The following is a 19805-nucleotide window of genomic DNA, read 5'->3' on the forward strand; positions in this document are numbered from 1 at the left end:
TCAGTCTTAAGAACAATTTTAGATGTTAAGCAAGCACTTGCTCCAACAGGGAATTTTTTTGGGAACAAGATAAAAAGAAAATTAAGTTTTTAAGAGGCTTGATTAATTTTTAAACGTTACCTCGACTGGCAAGAATGCGACAGAAACGAATTGCGACACTCGTAGGAATTTTCGGGAAAAATTAAATACAACGAAACCGGATTAACCACCTCGCCCAGTTTCGCGCGGACTGCATCATATTTCAGTTTCATCTAAATCCATGTCATCGCGTTGAAAACGTGATCCTTTTACCGTGGAATGACCTACATGCTTGACTCGCCTCGGTTGTCCGACTATTACCGGCGGTTTCTACTTGTAACATTTGAAGCATTACTTTCCGCGTATTCCGTACTAGTATTTAGCGTTCGCGCCACACGAAAATAGAGTCTGTTAACGAAGTTAGTCGTGTACGGCTTCGTTTCAGGTTACGGAAACTTGTATACCGAGATTGAGGGTTTATTGGCGCCTGACTGTAACTCGCCGATTATACCGATTATTCCGTTGAAATAACGTCTGGCACACTCCAAGTTTCAACAAGACAATTTTCAAACTGTTGTCGACGTGTTTAGGCGCTTGAAACTGCAAGAACCTTTTTGAAAAATTGGACCAAAAACAACAAAACAACAACAATTTTCCTTTATTCTTCATTCAATATGTTTAATAATTAGACTGTCGATTTTATGCATTTCTGGCAAAAAAAAGTTTCTGTAATTTGAAGCAGCAGAAAGCTTGAAAGAATGAAAAACTTACCAATGCAATATTTTTGACCTAGCACAATCATTAATGAAAGAAAAAATAACATGTGGTCAGATGCGCTCAAGTTCTAAATGGCTGAGGGCCCAAAGTTCGAAGTTAGACGAAAAAGGAACAGTTCTGACAGGGTGTCGCGTTGCGCTAAATAACGTCAGGACAGAAAATGCGCGACAGTGTAGCAGCATAGTGGGCGTTTCTAGGCCGTAAGGCAGCGTCCCCTAATCAGCTCAGCACGCATCCGTGGCGAGTAAAGGGCAGCAACTGACCGTGATATTAATTGCTTTCTGGCTATTAGCAAATGGTACCTCGGAGACCCGTCGCAAGGGGTCACCCGTGGTAGCGAGACGGAGGGAGGGAGAGAGAGAGAGAGAGAGAGAAAGAGAGGAGAGCCGTGTGCAGGTAGTGAGCCATTAACATTAACGCGACGCAATACGCTGTTTACCCGTTCCCAGATACACCGGAGTCGCGTTTAAATCACGCACAGCAGAAAGCGAAACTGCTTAGCCATTGTTTATTCCGTCGACAATGAGCGTGGCTCGCAACAAGGAAGTTAAACCGAAGCCGGAGCAACTAATCCCGCCTCCCTCTGTCCCCCTTTTAACGAATCGCAAGCCACCTGCACTCGGTAATTGGCAAACCCTATTTTCCTTCGACCCTGATGCGAAACTTTGTCCCTGAAAGCCGGCTTCGAAACTCCTTTTATTTAGCTTTACTTCCCCCGCGATTGCTAACACGTTGATTGGCAACTCAAAGCAATTTTGTTTACACGCTCTAACTAGTTTATCGTGTCATACACGATTCAGTTCGTTTAAACTGTTTTTATTGACGTATTCGCTCGAGTTTCACATCATTGACTTTGGGTCGAGTCAAGTAGAAGATGTAGATAATATGACAGACATTTTATCAATTTATTCTTCTCCCTTTCTCATGCGAGAAACAGAGACGTAGCCCCTTAATAATTTGCAAAACTTCGCACGAGGCTTTCCAGAACCGTAACAGTGCCTGCCTCTTTTCTTCTACTTGTGGCGGCCCGTGCAAAGAGCATCGCGATACACAGCCTTGGACGGCCGGACACTATGCTGGGTCGAGCAATTTCGTGACACGTTACAATAAATGTTGAACCGTAAGAGATATCAGGATGAAATTTTCAGTAAAATTCATTAAAAAATTATGCCTATCCATTGATAATTGTCGTCATAAATATATATTTTCAGTAATAATTTTTTCATTCATTGTTTCAATTTTATTGCCTTAAAATAATATTGCAAATGGTTAACTTGTTATTTATTTAGTACTGTTACAGATAATTTCAATCATCGATGTCTTTGATTTTAAATTTCTGCATTTTTTACAGATTCGGTAATTCAGAACCGTAGGCAGAAAAATGCACTGCATCGAATGCCTTTTTACGTGTATCTATACATAATGTAAAGAGTTCTTTATAAAATTGTCTTAATACCTTAATATCCAGTAGAGTACCGATGGTGAAACCCAATGACATTTCCTTTTATTATAGACTTTTACTCATTGCAAAAGGTGACGTAAATTGTTTAAGTAATAAAAATTTGTTTGTTTAAACAATCGTTCAAGTAATAAAAATCTACTGGTTTAAACATTTGTTTCAATAATAAAAATTTATTTGTTTAAACAACCGTTTGAGTAATAAATATGTATTGGTTTAAAGATCTGTTTAAATAATAACAAATTCATTTATTAAACAGTCATTTAAATAATAAACATGTATGTGTTTAAACATTCGTTTAAATAATAAAAATTCATTTGTTTAAACAATCGTTTAATTAATAAATAGTGTTCGAATATTAATGGGAGTCACTACACCATAGTACGTAATTGCATATTACGACGTAAGTATTACGACTTGGCAACGTTTTTTCTGCGTATAATACTCCATCATTAATTGCATTACATCTGACGAATTACAAAGGAGACTAAATACTTTGAGCGATAAACAGTGTCTTATAAATTCACTTTTAGTGATTTGATGAAATGAAAATCTATCAACAGCTGCCAGTTTCGATATTATTTCTGACAAAGTTGGTCGTGTAATTTATTAATTGTTTCATTGTCGCATGAATACCGAAATCGTTTGACGGATTGAAAACTAGAACGGCTGGTACTTGGTGCATCCTTACCTTTCACTCTTTTAAAACTGTGAACACCTTCAAGATGCCTACGAAGATCTATGGTTGTCGATCCTTTGCGTGAAAGCTGTTTTTCACAAATATTGCAGGTAGCAGACTCTTTGATTTTATTTTTTTGAAAATATTCCCAGCAATCTTTGTATGTCTTATTCATACCGACAGGCTAAAATATTATGATTAACCAGATTATACGGATAATAGATACATAAAAATTACAACAAATAAATTATAGTAAGAATATAGTTATTGTTAACTTGACACCAACTACGCATAAACGTAAACAAGAACTGAACCTTCGGCTTTGGAAGTCAATCGTAGACTGTCTGTTTGTTCACGCAAAACAGAGAATCACGAGTAACGCTGCGAGAAATACTGGAATTTCTCAAGAAATGAGAAATAATCAATTATAGAATTTCTCGAGAAATTCTCGAGAAGGAACACTAGTCTGTACTCTTGCAAATTATTCATCTCACACTGACAACAGGAAAATCGAAAAACATTGAGAATTGCATAGTTCCCTCAAAATACATATTCTATCAATGATTACTATTGTATTCAATAATGTATCTTCGAATAAATTCACATAGACAAATGAAAATCGAGAAAAGTATCCGACGGATAAACTGTGGTGAATATGTATCCGAGAGAAACGAGTTCGAATAAAAGATAGCTTTCGTTTATTTGTATTCGAAATTTTAAAATAAATTTTTGCCCAACTCTGCCACCGACCAATAAAGCGAACACCGTCTCGATCATTACACCCGGCACCCACGTACTTGTCTTTTCGCGCCTGTCCTGTCAGAGTGCAAACCTTCAGAAAAATATGTGACTTCGCGAATAATTCCGCGGTGCGTCACGGCGAAAGATTTCAATAAAGCAGCGATTTAATTGGTGCAAAATGGATGGAGTCCATCGATAAACGCCGACAAACGAGCATTTCGTTTCGGGAGCGTGTCGCCGGACGATGAATCACAGGCGAAAATACGAAACAGCTCGCGATTTCGGGTACGCGCAAGCACTTTTCGCATCGACACTATTTGCCCGAACACTCGTGTATTCAAAATAGTTTCGAAAATTTAGTAATGCGTTCGAACGACTCTGTCAATACCGATTCATTTGCCCCACCATCGATAAAACAGTCCGCAAATATGCGATCGTTAATTAAGTTTCGACTCGGGCCGCGGATACGCTCTGCTCGCGTGTGTTTCGTTATAAAAATGTTACCGGACGTCGTGCCCGCCGGATGACAAATGGCTCGGTAATGGCGGGACAGGGGCAAAATAAATCCGAAAAGGCGTCATTAAAATTTTCATTGCGGTCGACGAAAACCATGAACGAAATCAAAATAAACGCCGATGCCGACCTGTAAATATACTTGTTACGCGTGAATAATAATGCTGTCGCGACATCACCGTGTTGCCGATCGTGTTATTGACGGACGCATTACGCACTCGCGATAATCGCCGTGATTTCATGATATTCTGGTTTGTTCGTTCGTTCCGGATTCATATTTCAACCACTCGTTTTGTAATGGCAATTTTTGTCACTTTTACCTTGTGTTACGAGCTATTTTTTTTTTTTGTCGGAGTAAACTGCAACGATATGTCCATCATTCTAATGGTAAACGTCATATTTGTATTGACTTATAATGGCTACAATGCATTCTATAATTAATCAAGATGCAATTGAGTTGCACAGTCAAGTAATCCGAGATTTTAACCGTTAGGACTCGAGTGACGACTCTGAGGCGCCACTAAAAATTAACGTGTATATCAAAATAATTTTTGCATCAGTTTCGTCTGCATAAAATGAAAAAATGATTTAGGTAGGTAGAAATATATGGTTTTCGAGTTAAAATAGTTTCGAGTGCAAAGAGTTAAACACTGTTCAATTCTTGCACCATACACTCGGCCAACGTATAAAAATATATAAAATTATTACGGGTTTCATTTTAGTAAAAAATGAACTTTTCCAATTTCTACATCAAGACCTTCAATTATTGATTATTTTACCGAGTCCAATTCTTGCACCAAAAACCCGGTATCAAATAAAAATATATAATATTATAACAGATTGTAATTTTACTGAGAGATGAATTTTCTCGATTTCTATATCAAGGTCTTATTGTTTGTTTTACTGACGAATAAAACTGGTATATCAATACAGAAATTCTTCCCACCTCACCGTGAAAATTGAAAAGCAGTGTTTGTACAATGTTTCGGGGGATATTTCACACCCTTCCACGTTCTGATTAAATCACTAACAAGGGAACATATTCAGATGCGAAAATCCGATTTTGATGAAACTTTATGGGAGCTTATAGTTCTTTGAAAAATATTTGCCACGTGTTTTTTTTTTATCGGCAGTCATCCACTTTGAAGGGGTGAAAACAGCCCTCAATGTTGGGTGTCAAAACCATATTTTTTGAGATATCTCGGAAACCAGAGGTCGAGAAATTTTCAGCATGGATAGAATTTATTCGAGCGAATCAAACACATTTTTTAAATTTTCAATACAGGCTCAGATAAAAAAGCTAAGAAAACCAACTTTTACTATTTCTTTTTGCGACTCCGACCAATTCAAACTTTTCTCAAAAATTTTGTACACCTCGTCTAATAAACTAATCCTTCTAACTTCTCAATAAAATTCAAGTCATTTGATATTGGTTGATTCGTTTACGAGTTCTAAACGCTTAAAAGTGGAAAAATTGCCGTTTTTCACGATTTTCGACTTGAAATCGCACTTTTAATCGTGTATAGTGTATATTTCGATCAAACAAGCCAGAATTCCTTCCTACGCACGCCAAGTGCAAGACTATCTTCCATTATGCATAATTATTGTTAAATGGCAAAAAAAAAAAGAAAATCCTGAAACATGTATCCCCTATTTTGGATCAAAGATCACACACCCAAATTTACATTAAAACGAACTAACAATAAATAAGAGAAACAGCAAAAGAAAATCATATTTTTAATATATTGTTTAAACAAAAGACTTTTGTTAACATTTTCTTGCGCCACTACATTTCCCATTGAAAAACACACAATTTAAAAAAAAATTCAAATTTTTCGACCTCTGGTTTCCGAGATATCTCAAAAAATATGGTTTTGACCCCCAACTTTGAGGGCTGTTTTCACCCCTTCAAAGTGGATAACTGCCGATAAAGAAAAAACACGTGTCAAATATTTTTTAACATATTATTGAATATGTTCCCTTGTAGGCGGTCTTTCATTGTTTGGTTTCGTACGAGAATTTCGCACATTAATTTATGTTTTATTGTTTACGGGGAAGAAACGCTACGCACGGTTTTCCAGCAAACGCTTCTACAAGTAGAATCATTTATCACATAAACTGCTTTCAGAAGTTGTAAAATGTTAAGTAAAAAATATCGTAACATTAAACTTTGAATCTCCGGGTTCGCAGCTGAAACTTTACGGTCGGGGCTAATTAAGAGTTAGTTTCAATGAAGGTTTCACAAGTGAAAGCCGTCTGGCAGAAGTAAGAATAATTGTTAGAGGAAGCCGAGGAGAGAAGTATTTTGTTTTTCATAAAACATAATGTACGTCTAAAGATTCTCCCACAAAATCAGCAACGAAAAATCAAATTCGAAAAAAATTAGAAATTTATTAGCTACAGGGAGCATAGCAGTTGTTTCAACTGATTTTCTTTGCAGTTGTTTCACCGATGACTGAATCAGAAATTGTGATTCTTCGGATTTAATTTACTGTTAGGTGCAGCGTACAATTCTTGTAAATGGTTAAGTAGAATAGGATGATCTAATGTCAGACCAGCTCAATTGAATGATGCATAAGCAAGACAGTAAGAATTGGGCGAACTATGGTACGACATGTGAAATGAGGATAATTTATGGTGAGGCAAGTGCAATAGGGACAGTATGTGGTCAGAGAAGTGGAATAGGTACGACTCGTAGTCAGACAAGTGTAAGAAACGAATTACAAGTCAGGCAAGCGGAATAAAGAACCCATAGTCGGACCGTCGTCGTCGCGTCGGAACTGACGCAGCATACATAGTGGTTCACAGAGATATTACCACCTCGATTTTCGTCATTATTATTATTCGTGGCGAAGAATGTTTATATAAGGTTGAATGGTTTCGAGAGATGCATGCTTCGTGTGTTGCGAGTTGTTTTGTAGGTGAACGCGTAAAAGAGGTATAAAAAGGTCATCGGTATTCATTAAGATGGTATCGTATGTATTTTCCTGCACCAATCGAGAAAGCTTCTCTACAAAAAGGTATTAACCTATTAATATCGAAAAACCATTGGTTAAGGAGATATTTTAATTTTACCGTTGTTATGAAATCAAAAATCTCTTGATAACGTTACGAATTCAATGTGACAACTATTTAAATTTTACAGCACTTTCTGCATCGATGTTAAACAGTATCTGGTAAGTATTGCCTTATAAAAAAATTTTTCGGCAAGGTCACCTGATTTAACACCCCTCGACTTTTTCTTACGGAGTTACTTGAAAAATAAAGTATACGCTGAGACTCCGACTACAATTGCTGATACGAAAGATTGTATCATCACTGGATGCAACAACATACCACCAGTTTTATTACATAGTATAAAACAATCGTTACTTTCTCGATTCAAAAAATGTTTCGATACAAACGGTTCGCCACATTGAACCTTTTCCGTGAATAAAATCATTACAACATTATTAAGAGAGTCGTGATTTCATAACAACACTAAAATTAAAATATCTCCTTAACTAATTGTTTTTCGATATTGTTTTCCGATTGTTGCAGGAAAAAACATTCGATCCCATTTAAAAAAAATACTTATGACCTTCATACCTCTTTTACGCGTCCACCTGCGAGAAACTGACAACACGAAAATATGCATCTCTCGAAGCCATTCAACCTTGTATAAACATTCTTCACTACGAATAATAATAACGAATGACAGGGTGAACCACTCCGTGTAAAGGTAATACATTTGAGGAAATACAATAATAATAAATATTAATACGGGACAATAAATTCGTACAAGATGTAACGCGGACAGATAAAAAGGGGAATGTCTCGTGTTCGAAGAAGTGGAATAGGCATGTCCTGTGGTCAGACAAGTATAATACAACTAATAGGAAACACGAAACAGAATCAAATCTAAGCATTCGAATAATTTTTATAACAATGTACAGCCTCACAGATAATTAATTTCTCTTCGAACTTTCGCCCAATTCTTTCTGCCTAACTGTCTACCGTCAAGAACATTGATCGATCCATCATGAAAATATTCAAAGACGGAATTTTAGATATTGGTTAAATCTTACCTTGAAAAGCTGCTTCAAACGTGATCTTCTCGACGTTCTGCCCGAGCGCCAGGACGACCTCGAGTAGCGCGAGGACCACGAGGGGCCGGAAAACACGGATTCCCGCCATCAGCCCGCGATGTGCGTGCTCACGCCCGCCCAGAGACAATGTCCAGTGACCCAATTCGAAACCGACGAATTTCTCGCGAACAATTACTCGTTAATCGAGTGCTCGAAATCGAACGCGCACTGAAGCTCGAGAGAGATCCGAAGAACTCTCGACTTCTCGCGTGGATCTTATGGGAAATACGAAAGTTATTGCACGAGTCTATATTGCACTTCGGATGAACTCTTCCTTCTTCTACCTTTCCACTATGAATCTCCTACGGGCAACGCGTAGATACTCGATCGAGGACCAGCGCTGGGCAATTCTCTTCCAAGAATGATCCCGAAACTATCCGAGTTACCAAGGACAAACAAATTCTATAATTAATATACGGACAAGTACTTCGAATTTAGTAAAACAATGATTTAAATGAAACGTTCGCCAGAAATGCTAGTTTGGTTGTGCGACGATTTAAATGAAATTCATCGATATTGTACACGAACAAAAATAAATTCAAATGAACGAGGCTACGGATAAATGTTTGATAAAAGTTTTAGTGGATGTGCTTCCTATATTTGCTTTGTCTGGTAAATTCATTTTGGAATCGTTCAATAAATAAACGTAGTATAACTACGTTTATTTGTGAACAATTTGCCAAACAAATTTATCGGATGAAATGAGTGAATGTACATCGACGGAAACTTTTAATAAATATTTATCTTGGTAAATCATTTTAATAAACACATTTCGAACGTTTCATGAAGTTCGCTCGCTTGCTGAAAATCTACCGAATCAATTTACGAGCAATATTTCTTTCGTTCGCTCGTCTGTGTATTTTTAGCAACCAATTTCTAGTCTGATACCGAACAAAAAGATCGGTATCAGACTATAAATTGGTTGCTAAAAATACACAGACGAGCGAGGGGAAGAAATATTGCTCGTGAATGAATTCGTTAGATTTTCGGCAAGCGAGCATACTTTATGGAACGTTCGAAATGTGTGTATTAGAATCGAAAACAATGAATTGTATCGAACCAAAAAGTAAATGGGGAACTAAGGAACGTCGTATAGAGAAGTGGAAGTGAAAGTAAAAGTGAAATGTTCAGTCTTCACAGAGACAAGAAACTTCTCAGAACAAAATCGAGGGAAAACGAACGGTGATCAAAATTGATCTTCGTCAACGTGAATCGACGTTCAATTTAATCGAAGGCTATTCGAACGGAACGGACAAATCAGCCCGCCCATGAACAATCAAACAAGTGGATCGACGGAGAAGCAACGAGATGGTCGGCCCGAGATCGAAGAGGATCGTTTGAAAAAATGCATCGACATCGGATGAAGTCGACTATTAGCCACGTTTTACCCAACACTGGGGTGGCTTCGTTGGAGAATGATCGGGTTCAGGGTACGCGTGTCAAGATAACTGCGGAGGCAAGCGGGTATCGGGTATCGAATAACAACAGGGCAAAAAGTGGAAAATTGCCTTCCGGTTTTCGGTGTGTACGTGTACATCGAAACGACCGAGAGAAAAACTGAGAAATAGAGCGAGGGAGAGAGACAGATTTCGCTTTTACACGTTTTTGCAGATATTCACGCACAGGTGCAAAAAAATACGACACGCGAAAAGAGAGACGTTTCTTTCAACCGGTCCCTTGGTCCGTTCCCCAGAAAGGAGAAGAGCCTTTTTGATATTCGCCGCGGTTTAACGTTCGGTCGGCCATGTAACGAGACCCCCGCGATATTTACGGTTCTACCTACCCGTTCGCCAACGACAGATCTATCCGATGCAAATTCACTCGACACGGTATGTATGTATATCAATATCGGTACGGATATTTTACTGGCCGGCTCAAAGGCAGATACTCTTTTCGCTGCGGCAGAGAGAGAGAGAGAGAAGACAAGGGGTTGACGCGCGAACCTAACTGGTCGCCGGACCTGATTCGAGTGACTGCTCGGGAGAACTCGAAGAATATATAATAGATATATATATTTTTTTTTTCGAAAAAGCGAAGAATGTATTTTCGGAGAGCGATGGGATCGGTCGAGTAACAAACGATTGCACGGCAATTAAAACGAAATAACCGGCCCCCGGTATCGCGAAACTGAAACAGCCTCGCTCGCGTCAATGGAGGAATATCTCGGAAAGAAAAACCAATAGAGAATGGAAAAGAAAATGTTTAAATTCGCGAAATACAAATTCTGGTGTAAAATTAACCGAGGAACCGAGGAACCGTTCCCGAGGTGGTTCATGAAAAAGGAAAAATATCGAGTGCGAAGGAATGTAGCAACCGAGACTCGAGTTGTGAAAATCGGGTGATGTTCGCGATCGCTGGCTAGCAGGGACTCCCGGGTGTTCGTACCTGTCCGGAGCGAGTCGACTTGTTCCACCGAGGAAACGTGAGCGAATGATCACCGGGAGCGTTCCCCGGAACGAGGAAACCGAACACGCGAACGAGGTGGGAGAAGGAGCTCCCTGACAGGCGTCGATTCCAGCCGGTGTCTCCAATCGAACTGCAGGGGCTGGTCGACGGTAGCGCCGCCGAGGGACGCCGTGCAGTATGCGTCATAACGCCACCGCCTTCGATCGGCTACCATTTCTTTTTTTTAAAGCGCGTTACTAACCCCTTGAAAACATTCCATCCCCAACGCTGCTTCCCGATTGGGGGTTGCCTAGTGTTATGCTCCACCGGCGCCCAAAAAGTGGTTTCGAGCCTTCCAATCAACAATTTCGTTTGAAACCTTCTTGGACGTTCAATTATTTTTTTTTTTTTTTTTGTTTAGTCATGCTCTTTTCCAATCTTCTATTCGTTTCCCAAATTTATTCGATTTTCAACGCTGTATTTTACAGATTCCTATTGGTCCTAGACAACTAAACACCCATGGAAATTGACCGTGAAATTGATGTTGCATTTCCTTCTTGGATAATCTTTTTTTGTCAACCTTCTGATCCCAACCCTGTATTCGTTTCGCGATATTTATTCAAGAACCGTTTGAAATAAATAATTCGACAGAGCTGAACTTCTCCTATACAAACTTTACGATTATGCTCTAGTAGTAGGAATAAGAAGGGGGTGTGTACTTACAGTAAGTAAACACGGCGAGTCACGACCAGACTGTACGACGAACAATCATTGCCTCAAATGTGCAGAGAGAATAACGAATGAGACCGAAATCAACTGAACATTGTATTTCACGCAATCAAACCCGCAACAAGCAAAACAATTTTCTTTGTCGTTGCTTGTAAATTTGCCAATAAAACATGTGTATCCACCGAAACGCCCGGGCATACCCCATTATGAATAATCAGAGGGTAGAATCGAACTCGAGCATATGGAGAAATTCAATTATCATAAATATATGGACTTCCAACGAATTGACGTAAAACTGGGGTTAACTTATTTATCTATTGTCACAGGGGAAACGATTCCGCGTATAGCACAACGCACTGACGAGGTTCGTTTGTGTACTAAATTATAGAAACCCCCTATTCGGATGTTCGACAGTATGCATAACAATAAACTGTATCAGCGAGCAACTTGAAATTCGTAATTAACAATCGGACCGGAAAATGGCCGGCATAAAATCGACGATACCACGAGTCCATAAAAATTTTCAATATGAAAGCCGGACTCGCAGTAACATTCGGACACTTCTTAAGAGACGTTCACTTTCTCAAGATTAGACCAAAGTACTTGAATTTTGAAAGTAATTAGCAATTCGATCTGGACAACGTTAACAACCATTTATTTACCCTACCATCTTATTTATCTTACCTTTGGGTTTACCTTCTTTGGGTGTAAGGTGATGTTTATTGGGTGTAAGGTGAAGTTTATTCGGTTGGGTGAAAGTTTATTGGGTTGGGTGAAGGTTTTAGTCTTCTTTAAATTTTTCAATACACATTCAATACATTGTTCACAATAATTATTGATGAGACAATTAATTTCTGTTGCTTATTTCATTACGGAGTTGTCTACTCTTATACACTCGAATTATTTAACAAATATAAGTAGTCTAATCTCTGACAGTGTCTTAGAAATGCATCTGGGAGATGAATGCGGGAAAGCGATGTCACAATAACATAAACATCCGCATTCAAATCGATTTGGCAGCACGTCGGTCGAACATAGTCGGGTTGTTAAGGGTTAAATAAATTGAGATTCCGCTCTAAACCGATTAACAACGGCCCGTTGCAGTTAAACGAGTTACACCGGGGCGCCCTGAACGATAAACGGATAATCTTCTGCCAGGGAAGGACTCGGAAAGCGACGAAAATCTTGAGCAGAGGGTAGCGACGGAATAAAATGTTTTAACAACGAGCCGGCGACGAAGGGGAAAAATCGCGGACAATGGTGAGGGAACCCGCGGAAAACCAGTGGAAGTCGGGGGAGGAAGTAGGCGGGGAAATCGCAAACGCGTTCCGAAAGTGGGCGGCGCGCAACAGTGTGAGCGAAGCTCCCGCGAACGAATCGACCCGGGAATGACGTTGTGTCCGACGGGTACATGTATTTACATGTACACACGTATACATGTATTAACAATATCAATATCAATTATTAACAATATCAATAACATAGATGAATATCAATAACATAGACGAACAACTCTATTTTGTCGATTAATGAAACGCGATCCTATGCGATCGACAGAACGAACGAGCACAGGACGTTGCGCCGGTCGCTGTGGAACATACATCTAGGCAGTTGTAAACATCAAAAAATACATTACAAAACATCTAATACTGTTACCATAAATATGTATCGTGTGTTCTGGACGCGGGCGCTGTTGTTCGTTAAGCATTAGAACATTTTTCGAAAACGTTTCAAGATGATTATTCTTTCTTATTATTGCAGATTAGTCTTTCTTTGAGATTTTCTCTATAAATTCTTGTGGACAAACTGATTTCTCGAATATGTTTATCAGCGGTATATATCTTTGTTAGAGGCTCTAACAAGTCTGTGTTTGTTCGGTACAAATTTCAAAGTTCATTCTTAACACTAAACCTACCACGCGCGGTCAAATGACAGTTTTTGAGATTTCGTTTAGAATTTCCTGTATACAACGTTACTGTATCGCCATGTAACTTATTGACTTTTCCTATAATAGACAAAGAACCCATTTTTCAATATTCACAACTTTCTTTACTGTTTACTTTCCGAAAAAATTTCATAACATGTCTTTCTATATGAAGATACATTTTGTTTGTTTGTTTGTTTTTTTTTTTTTTTTTTTTGAAGCGGTCATTTGACGGTAGGTTTAGTGTTAAATATTCATGTTAAGCATATTTTATCTTGATACTGACGCTGCTTATTAGAAATTCAGCACAAAAATACACATTTTTGAACATTTGAATTACACAGTCTTAAACTACACTCTTTGAAGTATTTTCAGAAATTTTTGTAGAATTTTTTGATTGTTCCAAATGTGCGAAAATTACTCATGAATCGCCCGGTGTGACTAAAGTGTGCGACATAAGTTTTTTGAGAATTATGAAAATTATCGAATCCAGAGTCAATTTACAAAAACCAAAAATTCTACTAATTCTAACTGCATGAAGATACCTTAAAATATTAAGAATTAACTTCAAGTGAAACGAACACCTGTTTGTTCGCGTTACAGAAGTAATTACACAGCTTCTGCAGAGGTAACGACGACAAAGATTACAAATTTGTCTTTGGTGCAAGAACAAATTGATTAATTAAATTGCGCGGAAATGCTTACGAACTAAAGCGCACGCCAAACTGGAGAAACTTGAACATTAAAGCACCTTCCGCAAACGTATTTCGTCGCGAAATTCTCTGGAAGCAGTTCGTGAACGATTCTGCGAATTACGCGCATCAACTGTAATGCTTTCCCGTTCGTCGTTAAACAGCCAAAATAATCAAGACATCGTTTAGCACACGGACAGTACGTTATACATCAACATGTATGAGCTGTAATATCAGAAAATTTTCGAATCAGTCTGAGAGTGAGAACGAACGGGGTTTTGTTGTTGCGTTATTTCCTGCGGTTCTAGGTACATAACAATTACATACATACATACATACATGCATACATACATATATATATATATATATTTATATACCTATATTCTCGCGGTGGCTATATATTGTTGGTTACTTGTACATTCATAGGTATTGGTCCCTATTTCAGCTGTGTCCAGTATGCCGTTTTAGCATTCGAAGTAGTCAAACAATATTGTTAAACAAATCACACTGTCGATATAGTCCCATAAAGGGCGATTTACGTCGCTAGCGAGTTGAATTACATGTAGAAAGTCACTGGAGGATACAATGCACGGAACAATTCGAAACTTGAGGTCGCGAAGCGTCCACTTTTACCTAACATCGAACACGATACTCTGCGGTTTCCATATATTACGTTTATAGTCCTCCATTGGGGGTTTAGTAATTTTTAATGCGGTCGCGAAAGTGTCCCGGGAGTCCTCTACGGAAACGATGACGATTCTGCGAAATTGTTTATGGTTTAAGATAATAGTTTGTATAGAAATAGAGCATGTCCTATTCGAGTATCAATTTTTGTTCGAACGCTGTACTCCATCGTTTCCATGTAGTATGTGGTCGATAGTCCTCTAGAGGAATATCCATAATTTTGTATAGCGTCTCCGAAGTTCACTCGAAAGTCCTCTACGAGGATTAACACTTTCGGGACGATTCTGTTGAAATTATTCATGAATCAATCTGATAGTTCTCACCGATAGTGGTTCTTATGCAATCGTTTATACTCCTCTAGAGAAGCCATCTTAACTTTTAATGGTGTTCGTGAAGGTGACCCAGGTGTCTTCTATAGTTAACAATATTGTGACGACGATGACATTGAAGTTGCTCACAAATCAACCTAATAATTCGAATAAAGCGACAGAGTCCTTACACAGTATATCGTTTCGAATACAGCAGGCTTAAGACATTTTAATGGTGATCTTGAAGATCACCCAGGTGTCTTCTATGGGGGCCAGTACAGTAATGACGATGAGCACCGTGGTGAAGAGGGCGATCACCACGAAGTACACGCCGAAGATGAATTTCCTGATCCCCGAGTGCTGTCGGACAGAATGCGAAATGAGAAAAACGGTCTGAGTAAACATTTCGTCGAGGATCCTCCTCGCTACGAAGACGGATCCTCGATAAGAGAACTTACAGGAGCATCCTGTCTGGCATCCGGATGGACCATCGAGCCGCGGGAGTGCATGTCTTTCATCGGGAACGAATTCACCCTCTGACTGGCTTGCCTGTCAGAGGCGCAGCAGACGAACTATAACACATGTATCGATTCCCTTCGTTATCGAAACGTTCCGCGAATCGCTGAGAAATCGGGAACCGCAACCATGCAGATATTGCCCCGATGCATCTCCACTGTCCTTTGTAGTTTAAGCGAAATTTTATCTTGACAATCAATTTCTGTTCAGTCTCTATTTCATGTCACCCTAACATTTTCAGTGCCACGTCTGACAGAAATGGGAGACAGAATTATTTGTCCGAGTTTATAAATCAGATTTCGGTGTTACTCGAGTGTAGCAAATTTGATTAGGATGTACACAGTGCAAGTGGATGGAATCAGAGAGTACCTTCGCTATACAATGTTTTTATTTTTTTTTTTTTAAGAAATTACTTTCAGTTTATAGAATTTTTCAGGCTGCTCAGCTGACACTCAATTTGTTAAAGTTTACGTTAGAACACAAGCGACGAGAACGTGAATATGCATCGACCCAATACGTTGCAAGTATTGTTATTGCAAGTGCAGGAGTGCCTCTCTAATTGTCTATGATTCGAAACCGTGGCGGAAAAATTGTAGAAGAAGTGTAGACCTACTGAATAAATTGTTGGAGTGAAAGTACGATTACTGGACTGCGGATTTTATGCACTTAGAGCAAAGCCGAGCTGATACAATTTAAAAAATTAAAACGACTAAAAGAATTTAAGAATGCCAATATATTATCTTCAATTTATTAGGATTATTAAAGGGAAGTAGAATTTCTTGCTATCAATGTAGACCGTTTTTATTTTGCATATGGACCCGCCAATGTTTCCACGGTCAGCTAGCAATGCTAGAAGGACAAGTACAAAGACACTACTGCACAGAAGATGATCGCACCGTGGTCAAAATTCAAAAGTGCGGAATAAAATTTTTCTATAAAACCCCACCAAGTAGAAGCTTCAAAATGTAAATATTTGACTCTTTTATTGCCTTCAGATAATTTTGCAATGAAAGCGGAAGCTCCAAATGAAGCGAAAAAATGTTGATAATGAAGAATTTCAATTCAAATTGTTGTAATTTCGTAAAAAATAATCATATTTGTATGAACTTGGGCTCGTTTTGAAGCTTAAAGCTTCTACTTCAACACAGAATTAGTCGTTTTCTGCTAAAATTTTGTTTCATGATGTAGCAAATGAGAAACCAAGCTCATGTACAGAGGCTCGATTTTCGAAAAATTATCGATATTCAAACTATTATAATTTCGTAAAATATAATCATACTGGAATGAACTTAGGCTCATTTTGAGAGAAGCTCGAAGCCTCTACTTTAAGATTCCGTCACTCATTTTGTGCTAAGATTTTTTTGCATTTTGTACCGGTTGAGCAACCGAGGAGAAAGAAAATAATTAAAAAATTATTTTCCCCTTAATCTTAGGAGAAAATTAATAATTACACGTTAAAATACAAACTTCAAGCTGTAAAACGTGTCCAACTTTTATGTCGTACGATTATTTTTTACGAAATGATAACAGTGAGAATAATCGCTAATTTCACAAAAATCGGAAAATTTATTTCCCGGAGCCATTGCGCATTTGACCCATCCGTACTCCGGATGAAAGAGTGAAATTTGTCATTTAACGATTTCAAATAAATTGAATATGAACTTTTAGTTGGTGGCAATTCCGACAAAATTACAGAAGCTCTCTGTTCCCGGTGCCGTCGGGACCGCACAGTGCGGATGACAGAATTTACAAAATTGTGCCACAGTGCGGATGGCAGAATTGGCTCTCTGCTTTATAAATATCAAATATCGCCCTTACCGTGAGGATGAGGTGAATCAGAATATGGAATACCACGTAGGCGACCAGAATCCAGTCGACCCATTCCGGGAGTTTGGCCTTGTTCAGTCGGACCGCGAAGAAAATTGCGATTACTGTGAAAGGAATTTCAATGTAGCGGTTAACCCATTGTCCCGTGAAACGGTGGATAGTAGGAAGCGAAAACAAAAAGAAGGGTGAAATAGAAAGAGTAAGATAGAGAAAGATAGAGTAAAAAAAAAGAAGGCGGATAGAAATAATACGAAACGGGACTTGGTATCAGAACAGAACTTACTGCCGCAAATCTGCGCCGCATTCCCAACGAACCAGTGCGCCCAATTAAAAAGGGGCCTCGTTGGCGCGCCTGGGTGAGGTCTGATGACTGCCATAAACGGCTGAACGAAAGTCAAAATCATCGTAGCTACGCCTAGGGACGCGTGGATTATCTCGGAGCTCCATTCGCCCAGGTACACGAATATTATCACGAACGCGGCGATCGTCATTGACCACGTAAGGATCATGAAGAATCGATGCCACTAGAAATAGAAACGATTTAAGCTGATAGGTAACAGGTGAGAACGAGCACTGACACATACACGGCTATTTCTGCTCAGCATTTTTACTGTCTAATATAGCAATCGCTGGACGAAAATAAGCATTGATTCCCATTTAAGCTACTTGAATTGAAGATTCGCTTTTAGACGACAGTTTCGACGTGTTCGACGCGCTGTAACATTCGAGGAGAAAATCGAAGAATGATGCACTTAGGCTCGTTGTGAAGAGTCAAGTCTCTACTGTCTTCTCTGTAAAGTTCCTTTGTGAACAGACGCTTTTGTCGGCAGAAGAGAGATTAGAATGGAGATTCGTTTCTCTTGAAAATTTTCTGCAAGTTTGGATTGATATTGTTCTATGGAGCGTAACAAATTTGTTTCGTGGTTGAAACCACCGTGAATTTGAAAAAGTGGATTTTCTTTTTCTTTTTTTTTTTTTTTTGCCATTTTATAGCATCATTTTAATGCAGGCTAAAATTGAGAAAGGAGTCAAGACATGAAACTCGCAGTATTAATCACTGAGAAAATTCATTAAAAATTAGTAGATAAAGTTGTTGCTGTTGAACAGTAAAATTGGGGTACAGCGTCACCGTTTAGCACAACAAAAAAATAGATAACAGTGCAAATGTGCATCGCGATTGTATCTTTGATGAGAATCGAGCTTGAAAAAGAAATTTTCAATTTTCACCGAAAAACGCTCGGGAAGAGGAAAGATTAACAGAAATCGAGGCCACCGAAAACATCAGTTTCCCGCGGGCATCCAGTAAAAGATCGTAACGGTGCTTCGAACGAGATTACAGCATAAGTGTCTCTAGAGTATCAAAGATAAGCTTGATGTTATCCTTGGGCATCAGCCAAGCTTAAGTGTTCCTCAGGCACGCTTATACACCCTCGAGTTCTTCAAACATCGCGCTGCACCTCGGGAAAAGTAAAACAAACAGAGCCCGCAGCCTCCAATCACGAGAATCTTTAATTATTGAAACAAATGCGATGATCTCGCTGCCACGGGCAGACGGAAAGAGAGAGGGACAGAAAATTATCAAATTCAAGCACTATAATTTACCAATGGGGTGCACTCCGTCCAATAAACAGCGGTTGCCACTCTATCGAAATTCCCCAATTGAAATCTGATTATACGAGAGTAATGGTTGTTCGTTTGGATGCGTTTAAATTGGCAACGTCCGTCCATTTACGGATCGAGAAAATGCACGGGCATTATCGCTCGAGACCCTATTTTGTACATCGAGTAAATTCAGAAAGGGCTCGGACATGGACGGACAGGCAGTTAGGATGAAATATCGTCCGGAATTTGCTGGATATTAATTAATTAAATGTTGCGGTAGACGTTGCATGGAACGTACAATGATCGTTTCGTTGCGAACTAAAATGTTCCTCGATGCTCCATACATTTCCAACCACAAACTCCCAAGGGTTCTAGACCACCCATAGCCCATGGAAAGAAATCTATCCCATGGATTGAAACCCATCACACGAATAGCAGCTGCCGTTGAACCATTGAAACATTCGAGCTCCTAAGTAGCGTGAAACTAAACTCTATGTCAGAAACCGCCTCGGTTTGGTACATATTCAACATGATCCCGTCCGTAATTATCAGCCAGGGCCTTCTGTACGTCGTTGCCGGGATTAACCCTGATCCCAGGGGATTATGAAGTCACAGACACAAGCAACTATCGACCCGTTCTACAAGACAGCGCCGTGTTAGGGTCTATTCCTATTTGCCGGAACCGGATGGTTTTACGTACGGACTCTAGGTCCAAGTGCCGGGTTGCCGAAAATCTGTCGAAGATCCGGCCGCCGTTTAGCTCGAGTCCGGCAAGCGGGCTGATCAATACCAGATGGCCTTTCGAGAACGCGTTCACAGTTCCC

The 19805-nt window shown here is 39.2% G+C and overlaps 3 protein-coding genes across 4 annotated transcripts in view; all 3 read right to left on the reverse strand.

Annotated features, from left to right (window-relative positions):
- LOC143354813 (pikachurin) overlaps positions 1-8363 on the reverse strand; it is a 294755-nt gene extending 286392 nt beyond the window's left edge. Inside the window, exon 1 of the mRNA XM_076789159.1 lies at positions 8255-8363. Coding sequence (XP_076645274.1) covers positions 8255-8363 — 109 coding nt within the window. The remainder of the gene's footprint in view (positions 1-8254) is intronic.
- A 9-nt stretch (positions 8364-8372) lies between these two features.
- Positions 8373-11471, reverse strand: LOC143354877 (uncharacterized). The gene is made up of 4 exons (XM_076789252.1): positions 11466-11471; positions 11186-11294; positions 10700-10859; positions 8373-8687 (listed from the first exon to the last, which is right to left on the reverse strand). Exons 1-4 carry the CDS (start codon positions 11469-11471, stop codon positions 8606-8608), a joined length of 357 nt encoding a protein of 118 aa, XP_076645367.1. The 3' UTR covers positions 8373-8605.
- A 696-nt stretch (positions 11472-12167) lies between these two features.
- Positions 12168-19805, reverse strand: part of LOC143354835 (putative ferric-chelate reductase 1 homolog) — a 42074-nt gene continuing 34436 nt past the window's right edge. For both annotated transcript variants that reach the window (XM_076789200.1, XM_076789199.1), the window contains exons 9-12: positions 17663-17903; positions 17371-17483; positions 15495-15608; positions 12168-15396 (exon numbers count right to left, since the gene is read on the reverse strand). In XM_076789200.1, the coding sequence (XP_076645315.1) occupies positions 15256-15396; positions 15495-15608; positions 17371-17483; positions 17663-17903 (609 nt within the window). In that variant the 3' untranslated portion in view covers positions 12168-15255. The remainder of the gene's footprint in view (positions 15397-15494; positions 15609-17370; positions 17484-17662; positions 17904-19805) is intronic.

This window comes from Halictus rubicundus, chromosome 6, assembly GCF_050948215.1.
Source record: "Halictus rubicundus isolate RS-2024b chromosome 6, iyHalRubi1_principal, whole genome shotgun sequence".
Classification (NCBI taxonomy): domain Eukaryota; kingdom Metazoa; phylum Arthropoda; class Insecta; order Hymenoptera; family Halictidae; genus Halictus; species Halictus rubicundus.

What these genes read in the sequence shown, in the direction of transcription:
- LOC143354877 (XM_076789252.1), bottom strand. An exon ending in TCTAGGACCAATAGGAATCT is followed by an intron (nt 10,860 to 11,185) that starts GTAAAATACAGC and finishes ACCGTCGACCAG; the next exon opens with CCCCTGCAGTTCGATTGGAG. An exon ending in AGTCGACTCGCTCCGGACAG is followed by an intron (nt 8,688 to 10,699) that starts GTACGAACACCC and finishes TAACTCGGATAG; the next exon opens with TTTCGGGATCATTCTTGGAA.